Source organism: Phascolarctos cinereus, unplaced genomic scaffold (genome assembly GCF_003287225.1).
Source record: "Phascolarctos cinereus isolate Bilbo 61053 unplaced genomic scaffold, phaCin_HiC Scaffold_1;HRSCAF=81, whole genome shotgun sequence".
In the NCBI taxonomy this organism is placed as follows: domain Eukaryota; kingdom Metazoa; phylum Chordata; class Mammalia; order Diprotodontia; family Phascolarctidae; genus Phascolarctos; species Phascolarctos cinereus.
Window position 1 is genome coordinate 213,581,219 of NW_027555514.1, and position 20,685 is coordinate 213,601,903.

General features: G+C 42.0%; 1 protein-coding gene across 2 annotated transcripts in view; it reads left to right on the forward strand.

Annotated features, from left to right (window-relative positions):
* The window catches only part of SLC4A8 (solute carrier family 4 member 8), an 86,238-nt gene extending 66,110 nt beyond the window's left edge, over positions 1-20,128 (forward strand). Inside the window, exons 17-25 of one of the 2 annotated variants that reach the window (XM_020966231.2) lie at positions 360-473; positions 3,966-4,127; positions 5,627-5,878; positions 7,059-7,127; positions 8,188-8,361; positions 10,038-10,175; positions 10,769-10,860; positions 13,217-13,312; positions 15,120-20,128. In XM_020966231.2, coding sequence (XP_020821890.1) covers positions 360-473; positions 3,966-4,127; positions 5,627-5,878; positions 7,059-7,127; positions 8,188-8,361; positions 10,038-10,175; positions 10,769-10,860; positions 13,217-13,312; positions 15,120-15,123 — 1,101 coding nt within the window. In that variant the 3' untranslated portion in view covers positions 15,124-20,128. Of the gene's footprint in view, positions 1-359; positions 474-3,965; positions 4,128-5,626; positions 5,879-7,058; positions 7,128-8,187; positions 8,362-10,037; positions 10,176-10,768; positions 10,861-13,216; positions 13,313-14,986 lie in introns of both variants that reach the window. The other variant, XM_020966230.2, reaches the window with a different exon arrangement.
* The last annotated feature ends 557 nt before the right edge of the window (positions 20,129-20,685 follow it).

The window sequence follows — 20,685 nt, forward strand, 5'->3', positions numbered from 1 at the left end:
CAGGGTTGTCTGTACAGAGCCAATTAAGTGGTCCCAGGATCTAAGACTGAGCCAGATTCCTGCCTCTCCAATATCCAACTGGATTCAGAAGTTAAAGCTTTCCCTTCACTGGCTTGAACATTATTTAAATGGTCTCCAGAGATGGGGGAGAGGAAGAGTCAAGGTTAGGTTCATCAGACCATTGCCTGGCACCTTATCCTGGCCATACCTTAAAGTCCCTGGGTTGTGTGCATAAATCCTTATGTTTCATTATACTATAGAATGCTGCTATAGCACTGATGTTTTATTCTGAGGATTTTGAAGCCCTTTTTCATGCTAATTTTTACATTTTCTAAGTTTCTCATCATTTCTTCCTCCAGGTTCGCTCCATGGTGAGTGACTTTGCAGTTTTCCTCACCATCTTCACAATGGTGATTCTTGATTTTTTAATTGGTGTACCATCCCCGAAGCTACAAGTTCCAAGCGTGTTTAAGGTAAATAATTCACGGGATGTACCTTCAGCATTGTTTGAAAGAATGTGGTCCTAAGCTGTGCTCAAAGAGCTTTTCAGGCAGCCTGGACTAAGATGAGTTCTAGGGCATCCCCCACCCCTGCCCCCTGTGCCCCTCAGATGAACAAAAGACATTTCCAAAGACATTTTGAAAAACATTTGCTTTTAGGTCCGGTGCTAAAGAACATCATAGTTTTCCTTTTAGTCCAGAGACAATGAAAACAGACAGTTGTCTAGTTAATTTGTAATGAAGTTGTTTACGCAGTTGTAACGAAGATGTTTACTAGTACTTCTGTTTCTTTTATTTTGTGTATTTGGTGCTAGCGTTTTAAAATCTAATGTGAAAATTTACCAAAATGGATGTCCAATAATATAAAAACGTGAGGTGGTGGAGGCACTGAACAGCTGTGGACCTCATGCTTCTGATCAGTCAGCAGATAGCTATCGTACTGCAAGGTCTGATATAAAGTAGTGTGAGACCCAGTCTGTGCCACAAAAAGCCCACAGTTTGGTTGGGGAGATAGGCCATAACGTCATGGAAACATTCCACGTGCCAAATGCACAGCACAGAAGATGCTGAGTACCAGAGGAATCCAGGGAGGGAGAGATGGTTGTGGGCTGAAACAATGAGGGAAGTCTTCATGGAAGTCTTCTCTATCAGCACGTCTGCCACAGCTGGGGAATAGGAATGCCCCCAGAACCCGCTTGGTGACCCCTCTGCCCAGATGCCTGGCTCAAAAAGATGGCTGGGGGACCAGGGCCGGAGCCCCAACTGCCATATCTCTGCTCCAGGCTGTATCAACAGGGAGGTGGGGAGAGGGGATATGGGTGTGCCAGGCATATCATAACAGAGTTATTCTTAGGACAATCATAAACATGATCAAAGAGTTAAGCCTTTCAGGAGTGACTGGCTTGGGAAAGGAGGAAAAGAGACTATATTCCCTAACTCATAAATACATACTTATGAGTGTATGTGTGTACAAATGGCTCCTGTCCATCCCGGCCAGCACCAAGCCCTTCCTCCAAAGATCCTGCTGCTGTAGTCAGAGAGGAGAGACAGCTTTTAGAGGACTCATGGGTGCTCATGACATTCAGGAGAAGCCTAGGTGAGAGGAGGCTTCAGGGCCGGTCTCCCGGGTAGGCCTGGCCTTCCTAGAGGAAGACAGACTCCTCTGTGCTAAAATGCCTTCCCCTTCCCTTAAAATTTTACACTCCACCTTCTACCAACTGAGAATACGTTTGGTTCATAAGCATCCTCTTTTAAAAGTTTAAATTCTTCTGGAAGAGCTATGGGGCTATCAGTCACTTACCTCTTAGGGTGCCATTGGATTGCTTTTAACCTAGCTGAAAGCTGCTGCGCTGGAGGGAATGGGAGTATGGGCTGATTGATCAGAGTGTGCTTGAAGGAGGAGGCAGCTGTCTGCTGGAGATCTGTGCTCCCAGCTGTCCTTCCGCTTGCTTGCTCCCTGGGAGTCCCACATGCTATTCACTCTTTCCTTAAGATGTCCTCGTAGCTCTGGTGGCCTTTGAGACAAAAATCTTTGTCCCCAATTGACTCACCTGGCTGGGATGCCAAATTCATAGTTATCTAATGCTGCTGCCCATCTCTGGCAAGTGTCTAACTTGGCACTGATCAAAGTTTGTCAGCAGATTGTTGTCAGACCACATTTGCAGTTTAGCTCCAGACACATAATCTATGAATTTTTCTGTGACAAAGCACTTCAAAGGCAAGGATTCCAGCTTATGTATGGCACACTGAGCTGTACCATCCCCAGGTCCTCTGCTGGGAAACACATTTGTTTTCTGGTGACCATCTCTCTTAGTACCAGACTTCTCACAAGCCTACCAGGCTGGCATCTACATGCAGGGCAAAGCATCCATAACATATTAGCTCCAAGGTCATAGAGCCAGGGTGTGGAATAAGTTAAGCTGCCCTCACTCCCAGTGCTCAAAGGAAGCCACCTGAACCGGTTCTGACATGATCTGTAGCTGGAGAGAGAAAAGAAGAGAGGGCAAGGAGAGAGACACCCCCTTTTTAAAAGTCTAGTGAGTTGACTTTTCCTTCTGAGTGGCCAATAAAGAGATTGCCTTCTCCTAAAGCACTTTTCAGCCCTAAATCACACAGGGCAGGAAGCAAGAGGGGCAGCTTTACACATGCTCCTCTGAGAGCCCCCTCTTGCATTTCTAATGCTGGAATGGTTTCATGTTCTAGAATACAGTAAGAATGCTTCTTATTGTGTGTATATGTGTTATGGTAAAGGCTTAAAACCTCCAGTGGAAGATGTTTTCCCACAAGTAAGGAGTAAATGACATGAGGTGGAGATGTGGGGGCCAGGGTTTCAAATGTGTCCTGGGTTGGCCCAGCTCTTACCTGAAATGTTCCTGGAGAGCTCCAGATAATATTCCTGAGTCTGACAAAGAGCCACTGGAATCAGGCAACGTTCAGTGTCAACTCTATATCTGTAAATATCTTGGAACTGTAACATTTGGTATCAAGGGAAGGGAAGGAAAAAGGAAGAAAACAAGCACTTACATAGCATCTCCTATGTACTGGGCACTGTGCTAAGCACTTTACAAGTATTATCTCATTTGATCCTCACAACCACCTTGGGAGGTAGGTGCAGTTGTTATCCTCATTTATACATGAGAACACTGAGGCAAACAGAGACTGAGTGACTTACCCAAGTCACACAGCTAGTAAATGTCTGAGGCTGGATTTGACCTCAGGTCTAGCACTCTCCACTGCACCACCTATCATTCATTACCTGTCAAATTAAGCTTGAATTCCATGGGTTTGGGGCAATTGGACCAACCTTGGGAATGTAGCAACCCCAACAACTATTCTCTTCATATGATGCTTCTCCCCTAGATAGTAACCATAGTCTGCACTGTATATAAGGCCAGATTACCTTTGTGGTTGGCTGTATAGATGAACTATGTGGCACAGTCGACTGCTATAAATGTAATAGTATGTGTGCTAATAGAGGTGATCTGAGAGGTGAGTAGTGGTCATTTACGTTTAGCTTTGGAATAGATCGGAATGTTTTTGGCAATAGATTTGCCTTCATAATTATATTTTTACTTATGCTAATAATAAAATCTGGCTACATTCTGAGTACATAATATTTAGAGGGGGGAAGTCAGGGAGTTGGGAATATGCTAGATGGTACACAAAAGTCAGATTAAAATTTAAAATTCCATGTGGGAATTCACATTCCTTTCCCTATGGGTAATCTACAAAGACAATAACTTATTTATGGCTGGGAACTGACTCATTTAAGGGAGATTTGGAACAAAAATCAAGGGTTTGAGAAAAAGTTAAAGTATTTGATACTTTTCAGGAATCTCAGGCAATATAAGAGAAAAGGTCTTAGAGGGAGACTAAGTCTCAAAGAGACTTTTGCACTAATTATTTTTGCTAATTTAAAATGCAAAAATAAAGTCTTATTTTCTTCTTTCTTTCTTTTTCTCTTAGCCAACAAGGGATGACCGGGGGTGGATTATCAATCCCATTGGACCCAATCCCTGGTGGACTGTGATAGCCGCAATCATCCCAGCTCTCCTCTGCACCATCTTAATATTCATGGACCAGCAGATCACGGCTGTCATAATTAATAGGAAGGAACATAAACTCAAGGTAATAAGAACGTTGGTCTATAGAGAATCCATGGGAGTCTCCTCATGTGAATATGTTGATTAATTTTAGTATGTGTGCATGCAGACTTCAGGTATTTTAGGATATGGTAGATAGTAAGGCTCCATAAAATTATGGGGGAACTGCCAATAACTGAAGGGATCTCACACATCTCTGGTTCATCAGTTGATGAATGGGTCCAGCTTTAAGATTTAGTGTATGGGAAGAGTGTGTGTGTGTGTGTGTGTGTGTGTGTGTGTGTGTGTGTGTGTGTGTGCCCAAGTGGTGTACCTGGCAAGATGAGAGAAAAGAACCTTGTCTTTATTGACACCAGTAACCTCTCAAAAGCCTGGAGAGATGGGGGCTTGATGACACGAACGTAGCCAAATGTGATAGTTGTTTAACATGTCTGACAATTGTTGATCTAACTTGTTGTATTCTTGAGCATTAGGTTAGAAACCTTGTGTTCTACTGTGTCCCAGCAGCAGTAATGATGGGTTTTCTGTGCTCAGTCTTAGTCACAAGGACCCTGAGGGGATAGGGCTCTCAGGCAAGGAACATACTGAGTCCTTCCCTTTTCTTTTTTTCTTCTCTCTCCATACAACAGGAAATAGAGTGTATTGTGGGAACAGACCTGGGACCTTCACCCCAAAGCCCTGTGTTAAGACTGTTCTGTTACGGATGCCACGTAAAACATGTGTCAGGGAGAACTCCCAGGTGCACAAAACTTGCTTTACCAAGACAAATTGGCACCTTCTCAGTAACTAAAAGGCTTAAAGCGAATTACTTGCCTGCAGTCACACAGCCAGGAGGAGTCAGAGATGGAACTTGAACCCAAGTCTTCTGGCTCTGAGGTCAATTCTCTCTACTCTACCAAAAGCCATGTTGCCTCTTCTACCCTATGTGACAAAGGCACAATTCTTGACATTTATTCCTGGCTTAGCTGTTAGTATTAGTTTTCCTACCTAATGCATCTGTCCTCTGGAAATGCAAAGTCCAAAGTGAGATGCCAAAGGGTGGGTGTATAGAGAAAAGGCCAAATGTAGGCAAAAGGCTTTGACAATCTGGATTTGGAATCAGGAGGTCCAACTTCATATCCTGTGATGATAGAAACATAATAATATGTTTCTGGCCCCTGAAAGTCCTGCCTGATTCTGTGATCATTTCTAGTTCAAAGTCTTTATTTTACAGATCAGGAAATTAAACTTAGGGCCAGTTATATGACTTGTCCACAGTCAAATGTATAGGAAGTAGCAGACTCTGGATTTGAACCCAAGTCCAGCTATGATTTGGATCCTTCCATATTTGTCGCAGACTAGGAAAGGGAACCATTATGACGGCTTTACTCTGGGAACCTTGGACCGAGGCTTTCTTACTGTTAGGCCCTGTTTAAACTTGGATCTTGCACCCTAATCCTACTTATATTGTAGTGAGGATGGCTCTAATGTCAGATGATGTCATGGCAGTGATTGCTTCTAACTGGAGATTATGTTTTCTCACAGAAAGGATGTGGATACCACCTTGACTTGCTGATGGTGGCTGTGATGCTGGGAGTTTGCTCCATCATGGGCTTGCCCTGGTTTGTGGCAGCCACTGTCCTGTCCATTACTCACGTCAATAGCCTCAAGTTGGAGTCAGAGTGCTCTGCTCCAGGAGAACAGCCCAAATTCCTAGGGATCAGAGAGCAGAGAGTAACAGGGCTCATGATCTTTGTGCTGATGGGCTGCTCGGTCTTCATGACAGCTGTGTTAAAGGTAACCAGAGAAAGTCGATCCTACTTGTAGGGGTAGAAACATGGTGACATTCACCTTTTATTGCCTAGACCAGGACCAGTCTAGCACTGGCCAAAGTACTTCCTCCTTTCCCTTGCCTCCTCTGCCAGGACCTTCCCAACCCCAGCCCCTTCCTCTTTACTTCCTATTTTTTTTTCCAGTGTTTTTGTCAATGACTTCAGTTAAGACCTAGACGATGCATCTATCATGTTTTCAGATGACGTGAATCTGGGAAGGATAGCTAATGATGAGATGACAAAGGCAGGATCCAAAAAGATTTCAATAGCTAGAATGAAGGGCTGAATCTAATATAAAGTGAAGTATAATAGGGATAAATGTAATATTCTAAACTTGACTTAAAAAGACAAAAACAAAAACAGAATCAAACTGCCTAAGTGTAGGATGGAGAGAGGTGCAATTCGTGGAAAAACAATCTGGGAGTTTTAGTGGAACACAAGCTCAACATGAGTCAACATGGCAACCAGCAAAGCTTATGGGATCTCTGTGGGCCTAATGAACAAGCTAATCAGAGGCTGTTAGAATTGAGAGGTATGATAAGTGCCCACATGAGAAAGACTTAAGGTTGTAGAAGGAAACAGGCTTCTTGCAGGGCATTAAGAGAAGCAGGAATCATTGAGCAGCCCCAGATGCAGGCAATACTCCAGGCTGTGCATGGGCCCACACCATGAACTTCTGAATCCAGCAGAGCGCTTGGCAGATTGCACTAACTGAGAATAAACACCTCCTGGGTATTCTGGACCAACACCCCCGATGCTCAGTGACTCCAAGACTCCTTCTTCTCCTTATGCTCCTCAAGAACTAGGTGGAAGGGTATTCACTAAGCTGTAAGGCTTACAGCCACAGAATGGAGGAATACAGCAAAGCTTATAACCTTGGATTGGGGACTCTGTCACTGTTTCAAGGTGAAATCCTCCCTAATTGGCCTTCTACAAGAAGCTGATAAAAGCGGGAGGCAGTGACATGGCTAATAGGGAAATATATTTTGTATGACTTCACATAGGGAAGATGAAAATGTTATTAACAGAAATAATGAAATTGGGACCAGCTAACCTAGATGTTCTATCAGTTTTAAAATGGTACTGCTGACTTTGTTATAAAATACTAGGTTTAATTATATGCCTTTTTCTCCTTTTGTCTCTAGTTCATTCCAATGCCAGTACTTTATGGAGTTTTCCTCTATATGGGAGTTTCTTCACTTAGAGGAATCCAGGTATAGGAATTTACTTTGCATTTTATTCCAAAGAAATTATTTTTTCATTGTCCACTCAGTTCTCCTAGTCTAGTAGGGCACTAACCCTCCTCCTGCATTCTTTTTTTTCAGTCTGGGCTCATATTTGGTACCAGGAAAAAAATCCTCAACAAAGTGCAAGGGTGTTTTTGAAAAGCTGTTTCTTGGTGTGGCGAGCTTATGGCATTAGATATTTCATGACAACAGGGAAGAACCAGGTAGAACAATGTAAGAATTGAGGTACACAGGCTGCCAAGGTGTCCTGATCCCTCCTGTAGAATAAACCCACCTTCCTGCATAGCTCAAGGCATACTCTGGCTGGTCTCCTGAGGGTCCCCTGACCCCGGGAAAACCTAGCTAAATCTCTTTGTCCCACTGTAGTCCTAGATCCCTGGGGCAGGCTGAGAGTCAAACAGACTTTTTCTACAAGGACAGAAATAAAATACCATTTGCCTTAATGCTAGACTGTCAGGGTAGGAGAGTTCAGGGGACGTTAGCATGTAGGGCACTGGGGAAGAGATTAGGGAGCTGTTATAGGTATGTGGACGGTACTCTGTGCCCCCGGCACCAAATCATGGCTTCTGCCTTTATTACCAACCAGCCACAGGCGCAAAGGCAAGAACTGGCCCAGAGGGCTCCAGGCTCAGAATAAATGATTTAGGTTTAAACTGGTGATCTGTAAAATGAGAGCTTGAAAGAGTCTCTCTGTTGTTTTGACCATTGGCTTCTCTTTCCTTTGATAGAACGTGTATTGGACCAAGCTCTGACAGAAATTACTATCACCTTAATTAGTTACTATCTGTGTGGTCTTAGGCATTCTTTTGAAATGTTAGTTTCAATCTTGTCATTTAACCTCTCTCTTTTTCTTTAATGTATCACATCCATTTGTTCTTTTTATGAGAAGTTATCTATGAAGTGTGTTCTAAAGTGAAAACCTCAGAGAAGAAAAATGTCATTTGGTTTCTAATGACACATAGAAAGATGTTACCACTTGATGTCTAAAGCTCCCTTAATGTTGCTTTGGGGAATGGTTGTCTTTCAGTTTTTTGATCGCCTGAAGCTCTTTGGGATGCCCGCGAAGCACCAGCCTGACTTCATCTACCTGCGCCATGTTCCTTTGCGCAAAGTGCACCTCTTCACCCTCATCCAGCTGACTTGTCTTGTCTTGCTGTGGGCTATTAAGGCATCCCCAGCTGCCATCATCTTTCCAATGATGGTAACTTTTTTCCTTTCCTTTACAGCAGTAATAGCATTGTCTGATTTCAGACTTGGGGGACAGTGGCTTCCTCTAACTGTTCTAGTTACCTAGCAAGGTTACCTAAGCTTTTCAGTGGATCTGGAGGGGTGAGGGAAGAGAAAAATGTTCATAATATACACATTGATGCAAAAAAATTTAGCTCCAATTATCTAAGATCAAGTAAAATAAATTGTTTCAATCAACAGTGATTAAAATGCTTAAAGTGAACAGCAGATTCTTAAAGCCATTAGGAAGATGGGACAGGGTAGAGCAATGGTGGTGGGGTGACTGAGATGACACCCTCCTCTGTTCCTCCTTCTGAAAAAGGGATGAAGGTTTGGGAAAGGAGATTAGAAAAGTTGTAGTTTCACAAAAGGAACTTTGGGATAGTTGGGGGAGGGGTTGGAGTGAGAAGCAGGCTATCCCTAAAAACCATGGCAATGGTAGGAGCCGAGGAGCGGGATCCTTGGTGTGGAAGCCTCTTTAGTTAGTCTGGCTTTTCTTGTCAGTTTCTTCTCTTCCCTCTCCTAGACCTGGTCTTGGTGGCAGAGGAGTTGATGTCTTTTTTAGGAGTGCTGAAAACTGCCTGAGTATCTTGAAAGCTGTACAAATGAGGCTTCTGGAGATAAAAATTAAGTGTTTCATTTGCTTGTTTTGAATGTTTTTCATCCTTAAGATGCTATCCTTAAGATAGAGTGTTGGGCTTGGAGGAGGAAAGTACTGAGTTCAAATCCTACTTCTGACTCTTACTACCTTTGTGGCCCTGGGCAAGTCACCTAACTACTTTATTGTCAATTTCCTCTTCCGTATAATGAGGGAGTTGGATTAGATGGACCCCCCAAGTTCTCTTATGATCCTGTCCCCCCACGCTCATATTGAGGAAACATGTTCACTGAATGACCTTAGCCAAGCCATTTACCTGTCTGGGCCTCAGCTTACTCATCTATAAATTTAGAGGATTAGCTTTGATGTCATTTAAAGTCCCTTTCAACTTGAAAATGTAATGATTCGTTAAGTTTCTTCCCTGCCCTTCCCCCAGCCAAGAGTAGCATTTCAAATTTTTACTGGTTTCCTTTCTCCTTTCCTGGTTTCTCTTCCTTTCCATTCCCTTTGAGCTTAGATCTGGGCTTTGTGACTTTCCCAGGGTGCTATTTTGGGTCACAAAACTGCCAGTGACTTACATTTGGGTGTCATGTGAGATATTGGAGGGTCTGGGTAAAGAAACAGACATTGCCTTGAGAAAGGCTACTGATCTTGGATGGGATGGGGAGATGGTCAGTGAACATGGAGAGAAACTAGATTATATTTCCTTAAACTGGAGACACCAATGGACTGTGTTTAGTCACATCCAGCCACCAGAGCTTAATGCTACTGTGAAGCAGCTACCTCTATAGCTATACCTAGTTCCCCCATTCTTGTTATGATACCTTTAGAAATAAATCTGAGCAGTACCTGGTCATTCTAATCTTGCTGTATACCCCTCCCAATTTGAGTCCCATCTCTCCATTCTCATGTGTCATATTTCTCTATTAAGTAAATAAAAATATTTTGATCCATTTTAGTGGGTCCTATAAAACAGATTTTGCTTTTTTAAGGAAGGTAGTGTCTGGAATGGAAATTGACTCCTTTAATACACATCCCTTTTTCTTCCATAGGTTTTGGCCTTGGTCTTTGTCCGGAAAGTCATGGATCTCTGTTTCTCTAAACGAGAACTGAGCTGGCTAGATGATCTCATGCCTGAAAGCAAGAAGAAGAAGCTAGATGATGCTAAAAAAAAGGCCAAGGAAGAAGAGGTCATAATCATTGTGTCAACTAGACACAATTCCCAAATGCAAAAAGTCCTCATTTCCAGAATCCCAAAGCTAGCACTAAGATAACTCCCAGAGATGTTATTTGCTAAGATTGGATTAAGGACTTTTGTCCCTTCTTGTCCTTCACTTTAGAGCTTTATAATCAAATCTGAAAAAAAAATACATCATCATCTAATAATATGTTGAATATCTGATTGCGCAGAGTTATAACTGAATAGACCCAGTCCCTGCACTTCAAATTTTTATAGTCTGAGGCAGACAGCAATGGTCTAGAGTGAAAAATAAATACTAAATCATAAAATTAGTGATTTAGTTTCTATATCAAATACAAATAAGCATAATCCATATGAGTGGCCAAGGTCACAGAAAAGAATTTGGCCTGTTCCCTTAAGTGGCTCACAAAGGTAGATGAACATATAATTAACAGAAACACAAAATTATGATTTTATAAAAGGATAAGGTTTTCCCATGGGATGTGGAATATAGACTGTGTTGGTTGGGGAATGGCCATGAAATGGCCATGCTTATGGGAAATTTCTGGGTCTAAGAAGTAATAACACCCCCTTTTTCCACAGGAGGATGAGAAAATGTTAGAAATGGGGCCAGACAAATTTCCTTTGGAGAGTAGGAAGTTACTGAGTAGTCCAGGAAAGAATAACAATTTCAGGTAAGATTATTTTAAAGCATAAAGAATTGGAGACTTTGAGAGCATTCCAGTCCCAGTTTTGTCATTGAAGGCCCTCTGTCTACTGTTACAAGGATTCAACCACCCTCTCCTGAAAATACCTTTTCCTTTCTTGATATAAAAATATCCATGCTCAGGATAGTCTTTTGAAAGTGGGAGGAAGTAAGTTGGAACTTAGCCAAGGCTGAACAACCTGTGATCTTGGTCACTGGGATAAATGTGCAGAAAGAGCCTGGATAACTGGAATGTCTGGAGAATCCTATACCCTATTTTCAGCCATTAGTTTCAGCTTCTAGGAGTTTCACCAGGACTTTTCCCCTCAGCTACTAATAGGAAGTCTGACTTACCCATGTTTTAGTTACAGCAATCTTATTTCTCACCCTATTTGAATTCCTCACAAGCAAATACATTTCTAGGAGCGGGAGGGAGAAACAATGGGACTGGGGAAGAGAAGACTTTAAGGGGATATGATAGATACCCTAAGATATCTAGAAAAGTGGATGTGGCCATTACAGGGGGAGCTGGAGATCAAATAGCATCTTAGCTCAGTATCAAAAAGAATTTTCCAACAATTTGAATTAATTATGGAACAAGACAATGTATGAGTTCCTGGTCATACAAAGTGTTCAATTAGTGGACCTCCCCTAACTGGGGCTGTTGTAAAGGGGATTTCTGCATTAGGCAGGAAGTTGAATAAGGGTGATGGCCCAGAAGAGAATGGGAGGGAAGAGCTCTCCAACTGTACCTTCTTCTGCCATATTGGACCACAGTGACGAGGGACATTGTATAAGGTTTTTCCTTTGGACAGTGAACGGGTCAGTCAGTCTTCTGGCCGGGGAATCTTCTAAAGCACCCCATTAATGGAATGGCAGGCTTGGGATGGCTGTTCTATTGGGACTCCTCCAGGGGTTAGGCTTATAACATGCTGCCCACCACTATGTTGGGCAAGAAGTGGCAGATTCATAGCCATCTTGTCTTCAATATCTTAGAAAACTTGCGGTTTTATCATTATGGGTACTTTCTCCACTAGTGCGGTCACAGCTCCTTCATATCTTAGTAGAACTTTTTGGCCAACCTTGTAGGCATCAACCTCTCCAAACTCAGCTAGACTGGTCCTTGGCCAAGAGATACCCAGTCCGTGTCTGCGCCCAAAAGTGAAAGCTTTGATTCACTTTGGTAGGACTTGCCCATCTGCTGGCATAGCCTTTGAAGACCCAGGTCACCTTCATGTAGCAATGTGTTGGTAAATTTTGAACAGCCAGCTTTCCAGGGAGGAAAATGCATGCAAGACACAGTTTTAAGTTTGATCTGCTTTATCAAGATTTTCGCCATTACTTTCTTAAATCTAGACAATCAACAAAATAATAAATCAAATTTGTTTTGTAGCATTTGCCAATTTCTGAGGTGTACATGTTCAGTTGATGAAAATTTAACAATTGGCTCATGTAAGCCAGTTAGAGTTGGCTCCAGCAACACCCCCGCCTCCACGTCATAAGGAGGGATTAGTTGAAGGTGATCTTTTCTTGGGTGTATTGTGGAGAGGATTCTCACTCAGGTATATATTGGACTATATTTCTGAGGTTCCTTAAAGCTCTAATATTTTTTGGTTTTATGGTTGGGTCTTTAAGAGTTGACTAGGATTAGATGAAATTACTGGAGAAGCATGAGAAATTGAGTTCAGCCAATAAATTCAATTAAGCACCTGATAGGCTCTGTGCTTTCTTCTGAAGATACAAAAAATGATACAATCCTCTGCCTTCAAGGAATTTACATATCTGCTCTAAGTTTTGTGAGACTTTGAGGGAGTCACCCATGATTTGAAACCTTTAGTGGTTAAGTGGGAATCCCTCAGTTTCCATTGGCTGCCCAAGGAAGATTTGTAGGATCATCCTAGAAGCTCCATTTAATCACCTACTTTCATGGGATTGTGTCTGACCTGTCTGAAGGAGCCATGGTCCTCTAGATCTCTCTTGGCTCCTGAGAACTGAAGCAACATGAAAGTAGAGTGACCTCCCAGCCTAACTCTCAAGACCATATTCCAGGGTCTCCTTTTGATACTGCCTACAACCCCGTGCAGTAATGGTGAACTTCTACTTTTTCCTCCACTGATGAAATAAGCTTCCAGATCCCTGGTAGTGAACTAGAGACATGATGTTAGCAAACTGCATTCAGTTCAGGGAAGAAAATGTGCTATTTGAGTTTAAAGTTTACTTCATTATCAGGCCTCCAGACTTTTCAGAAAGATGCTAGTCTTTTCCCCTCTGAGATTTTTGCCACAGACAGATAATAATTGCTTATTTGTGGACTAAGCAATCATTGTCCTAACTGTTGATTTCAGATGTGACCCTTCTGAGATTAATATTTCTGATGAAATGCCTAAAACTACTGTCTGGAAGGCTCTTAGCATGAACACAGGAAGTGCCAAGGAAAAGAGGTAAAGAGAATTGCATTTTTTCAGTTATTCCTGACCTGGTTTGTTTTGTTTTCATTGCAACTGTATGAATTAAAATACTTCTTTGCTTTGGAGGACAAAGTCTTAGCTGATGGTGCCTCCCAGGACTGCCCACAATGCCGGAGCACTAGGTGCTTTTACAAACAGATTCATTTCTGGGCTTCCCATTCATGCATTCCCAAATTCTGTATTAATTTATTTTGAGATTCAAGACCATTTTGCCCATTGGGATTTTGATAACTCTTTGTCTGGTTTCCATTTCAAAAATCTGTTTGTGACTTTGTCGCAGTGCTGCAATTACAGCATCTGCTTAACTGCTTGAAACAGTGGCTGTTTTGGGTAGCATAGGTATGATTTTTAATTTGATTTGTAACTTAGTAAAGAGATTGTCTACAAATACTGCAAATGGAGGATTTTCAAGTCTTAGAATTTTATCTTTTCCTACTATGGAAACAAAGTTCTGTGTATTTCATTTGTAGTTATCATGGCTTAATGTTAACTGGGTCAGTGAAGGAAACTAGAGGGCTCAAGGAATGGCTTTTTCATATGAAGGCTAGGTCTATACCCTTAGATTTGGGGAATAATTCAGTCCAAAGCCACTTTAAAAAATTTTCAAATAATTGAAGCCAAAGTAGTTTGGGGGCTTTATTATCTGGTTAATTGGCATGTGGAGATTCTGGGAGTCATATTGGAAATAATAGCTGACATTTATATAATGCTTTATAATTAGCAAAGCACTTTCACATTGGAGTCAAAGGACCTGGGTTCAAATTCTAGCCCTGCTACTTATTATCTGTGTGTTCTCGGGTAAATCAAAAAGATTAAGACCTTCCAGTTTCCCCATCTGTTTACATGGCTTCTTTCCCCAGTAGAATGTAAGCTCCTGGAGGGAAAAACTATTTTTCATTTTGTCCTTGTGTCCCCAGTGCCTCAGATAGGTGCTTAAACAAATGCTTGTTGAGTTGTGATGAGATGTAAAGACAAGGCATCGGGCCTGGTGATCTCTAAGATCTTTTCCATCTCAAATGATGATCCTGTGATCATATTCAATTTGATTCTCACATCAATCCTGTGAGATAAATAGTGCAAATATTGTTATTCCTCTTTTACAGATAAAGAAATGGAGGTTCAGGTCAAGTAATTTGCTCAAGGTCATACAGATAGTAAATTTTAGAACTAGAAGTTGACCCCAGGATTTGTTATTATACCACCCTGTCTAATGGAAATAATCTGGATTGGTCAGATGGCCTGGGTTCTAATTCCATCTTTGCCCCTGAGTGCCTATGTAGTTTTAGACAAGTTGCTTAGCTTCTCTACATCTCAGTAAAATAAGGATAAAAATCCCTTGCCTACCAAATAGCATTGTTTTGAGGATAAAATGTGAAAAGTCCAAAGACCTATGATGATTCTTTCATTGAATGGGTTAAAATGAATGTGAGTGAAATGTAGAATTTGGTTTCCTTCAGAGGAAAATCCAGACAGCTGTTGAACTGTTTAACGCACACAGTTATTTTTAGCCAAGAACTAGTCTCCTTGTAAATTGAACTTAAAATATAGCAGGATACAAACTGTTGGTGACATCTTTAAAGTATTGTGTTAAAAGCAGGAATGAATCATGTGTTCTCTTTTTTGGCTAATGGTAATACTTTTATTCAGTCTTTTCAACTAAGAATCTTTGCTGGGATGGAAGAGATGTCCTGGGAGGTAACTCAGGGAAGCGCCGGGAAACAGAGAAGGGAGCAAGTTTCTTAGAAATGAAGAGACTCATCCTGGCCCCTTCTTCATTCAGATAACTGGATTCATATTAAAGCCACACAGAAGTGTTCAGTTATTTCCAGTGCGCTTTAGAGGACATTCAGCCATCCTTATACCAGCAGGCAGTCTCCAAGTGTAAGCTTGGAAGGAAACAGAAGAAAGCCTCTTGGTCATCTCTCTCCTCTTCTTCCTCCTCCTCCTCGTCCTCCTCCTGCACCGACCTCAGAGCAGTTGCCACCATTTACCATCAAACGTTCCATTTTGGGGCAATTCTGAAATTCTTTCCTTGCTGACCAGTTGAACACCATGAATCTTCTCCTCAGCTGCTGAAGAGTCCCATCAGCCTCTGATCGCAGCCTCTGCTGCCATGCTGTACCACGATAATGGGCAGAATGAAAAACGATAGGGGTGGGACACTGTACGAGGTTTCCTCGCTGGACAGTGAGCAGGTCAGTTCTCTGGCCTGGGGACCTTTTAACGGAGTGGCAGGCTTGGGATGGCTGCTCTAGTGGGACTTCTCCAGGGATTGGGCTTCTGACATGCTGCCCACAACTGCGGTGGGCCCAAGAAGGGGCAGATTCATAGCTCCATGGCCACACCGGCACACATGTCGATAATCTTGGAAAGTAAAAATTTGTAAAGGGGAATTGAGGTTCTTTATAACTGAGAAGAGAAGGCTGAGGGGGAAGGTGATAACTGTCTTCATTATTATAAAGGGAGATTATTTAAATGATGATGAGCAGCTCTTCTCAGATTCCACTGAGGACGGAATGAGAGAGACAGATTGAAGTGCGGCAGAAGAGACTTAGGTTAAAGTCAGGACATACTTTCTAGACATAAGATTTGATACAGTATCTCTTTTTTTGGGTAGATTTATGAGAGAAGAGTAGGTAGTTACCTTTGGGGAAAGCTCTTTGTAAACCTTACAGCATAATCCTTCCCATAGATAGGGAGAGGTGATCTCTCAAGGCTCCTCCAGGTTAGGGGAGTCTGCAAAAATAATTTTACTACCACGTTATAGAGACTTCAGTGTCTTGCTGCTCTCCATTCATTACTGCTTCGTGTGAGCACATTCTGGTGCCACCTCTGGAGAGATTCAGTGTTTGTGTAAGTCACCCTAGCTGCCTTAGTAGCAAACAACTGTAGGCAATGGACAGAAAATACCTTCAGTCACATAGTGTAGGCATCATCTTGAATTTCCACTAGTTTACCAAAATTCAGGCTTTCACATCTCGGATACAAAAATATCATTGGAAACAAAGCTGAAAGTGGTGAGATGAATTTTAATATTTAATTTAAGATCAATATTTATAGTTAGTCTGTTCTCTCCTTTATGTTTAAAAGCGATGTCAATTGTTTTTACTCTAATGCTTTTGGAATTGATCGTCAATTGCTCACAGAATGTATTGGAGTAAAGGAAAATCACACCAACAGTCTATAGAGAATTTGCTTGTATTATACACAGGGTATTCTAGAACTGATAGGCTTTGTATGGTGGTGGTGGAGGATGGATGGGAAGTGGGCACCTTTAATGGTACAGAAGAGGCTAAGCAGCCTCCCCCCTGGCCACCCGTGGCTTTCTCAGGTGAAGCAGGTTGGGGCTTTCCCCCACCCATCTGGCTTTCCCTTCAGCCCTCATTCTGCTTTCCATCAGCCTCTCCCTCCCTCCCTCTCCCTCCTCTCCTTTCCTTCTTCCATACCCCTCTTCACCTTCTCCATGGACAAAAGGACAATACCCTTGACAAAAGCATCTTCTTACAAATAAACAAAAGGGGGGAGATACCATATCTCTCAACAAATGCCTGGTTCAGATAGTTGGGTCCAGTAAGCAGGCACCTGGCTTCATAGTCAAGTTCAAGTAACTTCAACTCTTTCAGAAGTTACTTTGAAAATCTATCTCACACTTATATTCACTAGCTAATTGCTCAGATGAGTGATCTTTCCAAAAGAAGCTGGTCCAAGTGGACTCAGAGATCTTTATGCAGTGAGTGCTGATGCAAATGATTCATCCAAATTTTTTTTAAAAATTGAAGAGTCCAAAGGCCCCCAAAGGTATTGCTTTAAAATATATGTTATAGCAGTATATTTTTTCTCTGTTCCTGATGTGCTTTGGGGGTGGGGGTGGGGACAGGATTGGTAAACACGTAGGAGGGGGAGGAAATTGGCTGACCTCTTTCTCTTCCATCCTTTTTAATTGTCCTACCATTCTGATCTCTTCTTCTCCCTTAACCTCTTCTTGTCGGTTACACAGGATGGAACATATCAGGAGAAAAGCACTCAACAAATACAAAAACCCGTGTCTTTAGAGAAACGCCTCTCTTTTAAGGCATCAATAATTTATCTTCTTTTGGACTTTTGCATGCTACTCGAGACCAGAAAATGTATCTTTGCTTAACTTTATCTAGTACAACTTCAAGACATGTAGGTATTTATGGAGCCAGATCCTATACCTTCTTCTTTCTCATCCTCACCGAGATCAATCCCAACCCTAGCTTCTTTCCAACTCAGGTTGGTGGAAGTGGTGGTATAAGATGAGTTTACTGTTGGGATGAAGAGGGAGAAATAGGGAAGAAGATAGTTCAGGAAGAGGAAGAGAATATGGATGTATGGCAAGAAAGAGAATGTGTCTATAAGACCATCATCAGCACCATTTAAAAACAAAACAAACCAACAAAAAACCTTCGTTAAGCACTTTATAATAGTCCATGACTATTTTTTTTAAAATAAGACTTAGAAAATATGACTTTTCTCTCTGTGTAAAGGTTTCCTAATTTCAGATTGAATAAATTGAGGGCAAGCAGAAACAGTAGCATTTTTGGGCAAACACATAAATAGACAATAAAAGTGAACACGTATTAAGGGTAAGTTTCTGTTTTGGGGGGTGAAGAGCAACTTAGGGAAGTAGCTAACCATTCCCAGAGCAGTGAGACAAAGAGGCAGTCATTTTCTAATTGGCTGGGAAAACTGTGGAAGGAGAAATTTCAGGCATAAATTGGATGTGACAGGTTGGTGATAGAGTGGTAAGAAGGAAGGAGGCCCATCCACTCTTACTACATTTTGAACTTCTTTAGGGGACCACATCTTAATTATCTCTCCTCTAGCCTGATACAGTAGGCTGGCCTGCACATAGCAGGCACTTAATTAATGCTTCTTGTATGTATGTATGAATGAATGAATGAATGAATGAATGAACAAATGAATCAGTGATTGAGGAAAGCAGGACTAAATGCATTGCCAGTAGTAGGGGAACATTTCTCACCTCTTTGAGGCTCTAGGGAAGATGGCAAGATTGGGTGTTCAGGTAGGTGATCATTATATATATTGTACTTGTAGCTGTATGATATCACCCCACCCCCTCCAATAACATGTTTGTATCAGGAGAAAAGGATTTTCCTTTCCCCCTTGTATCTAACCCCATATTAATTCAACTTGTTTAGAACTTTGTTTTGGGGAGGTCTGTGAGATAAAAAGTGAACAACATACCCCATAAAAGATAGTTTGAATTTCCTTTGTCAAATACTCAAAGGGATCTTTGATGTTACCAAATTTGGACATTCTCTCGAACAATGCCGATTGAAATCCATGCATGAAGTCCATCTTTGTCCTCCCATAAATTTGTTCCCAGGAGTCCACCCAAAATGCTGAAGACCTTCTTTTATTCCCCCTAATGACCTTGAAACAACTATTGTCGTTCCAGGCTACCCCCATGCAACAGTTCATGTTCATAGTCTTGACAGGATCTTTCATCTGAGGGATTCTTCCGGGGTCCTAAGCTGGCCAGCTGAGACATATCCTAGGGCTTACTCATCCACTATGCCCTCAACTTTTCCAAGCTTCTCAGTAGAGCATTTGAAGTTTTTTCTTGAGCCTTCTCTGCTGATTTACACCTCTGTTTTCTGTCAGTCTTTCAGCCCTTTCTGGAGGCAGAAGTTTCCTGGCCTTTCTGACGTGCTATGAGACACTTAGCAGGTTTCTGTGCTTCTCGTGTTCCTCACTTTGCTGACCATGGGTTTCAGTAACTTCTCTTGGGCTTTTAAATGGTTGTCTGTGTTAGATGTTTCAAGGTATGCAGCATCTCAAGGCAACAGCTTAGCCAGAGATTCAGTAACCCTCGCCAAAGTCTCCATTCGCGTCAACTTTATTTTGGTTTTAAGTCTCTCAGGCCTCCTGTGTAGTAGAAGATTCCTTAGATCATAAGCTGGCAATTCACAATGTTTTTTTCTCTCCTCCGATGTCTACACTTTTAGCTTTTCTAAGTTCTCCTCTTTCGGGGCTGGGGTGGGGAGAAGATTTGTAACCTCATTTCCCTTCTGCCTTTCTTCATTCTCTCATGGTCGTCATAGGTCCTTAAATAATTTCTATGCCAGAGAAAGTGGGAACCAGAGGGGCAGCAAACCTAACAAAAGAGAGGCAATACTTCTCAGTCCTACTTTGGGTCCCGACGACTAGCATGGATGATACCATTCATCACCAATGGGGATGGAAGGAGAGCAAGGAGAAGTTGAAAGTGAAGGGGAGAAGGGAAGGGGGCTGGGTAGGAAAGCTCAGTGGCTTTCCAGCTCCTCCAGAAGGAAGTCATAACAATAAAGCTTCATTATTTGGTGTGGTGTTGTGAATTTGTCAAATATAAAAACAAAAACATTCCAAAATTAAATGATTTTTTTATCTGCTTTTTATGATTCTGTGCCACTTGATTCCCCTAGTTGAACACAAAATGGACAATTGACTCTATTACCACTTTTTAGCTTAACAGAAGGGTGAAGACCAAACAAGGGCTAAAGTAATGACCTCATTAGGATTTAAAAGGAGGGAAGCGATCTGGGAAGTCAGCAAGAATTGCGGTGACTTACCACAGGAACAGCCCTTTTGGATTTGGTAGTTCAAAAGGAGTAAACTGGACTAGTTTCTGGCTCTTCTAAAGAGAGTTGAAACAGCCTCATCCCAATCCCCTCCCAGCTCCAGAGGACACAGAGCTCTTTCTAATCAACAGCATTCACATTTCATCAGGAAAAAAAAAAAAGCCACTTCAACATGCCTGGGAAATCAGTGGTAACAAACATGGCTTGGGTCTCTCTGAACAGATTTTTAGCTTAAGCCAACTCATGGTTTCCTCACACACATGATGACATTGGAAACCAAGATGCCAAACTGCAATGAGCATGAGTTCTTTCTGGAAGACGAACTGAAATTCCACCCCCCTCCTTCCTTCTGTGCTCAGCCCTCTGAGGGTGGGTTTCCTCTGTCTGTCTGTCTGTCTGTCTGACAAAATGTCTGTTCTTTCATGCTGATAATGTTTAAGTGAAAAGCAGAGCAATCCTTCACTACGGAAAGGAAAGATAAAGGTGCTGGCACATTTCCCCCCCCCTGCTTTCTATGTTCTTTCTAGTCGGCTACATGTAGGGATAGAGATATTTTTGTTTTAAAGATTCCCAAATATATTTTCTGTTGCGTGAAATGTAACCTCTCCACACTCAAATGGTGTAAATAAAATGGAGGACAACTATGTAATTGTAATGTGCTCATCAAAGTCTGTGTTAGAAATAGGCATTGTTTCCCACACCTGTGTCATCTCATAGTCTGTGTCTGTGTGAGCCAGTGTT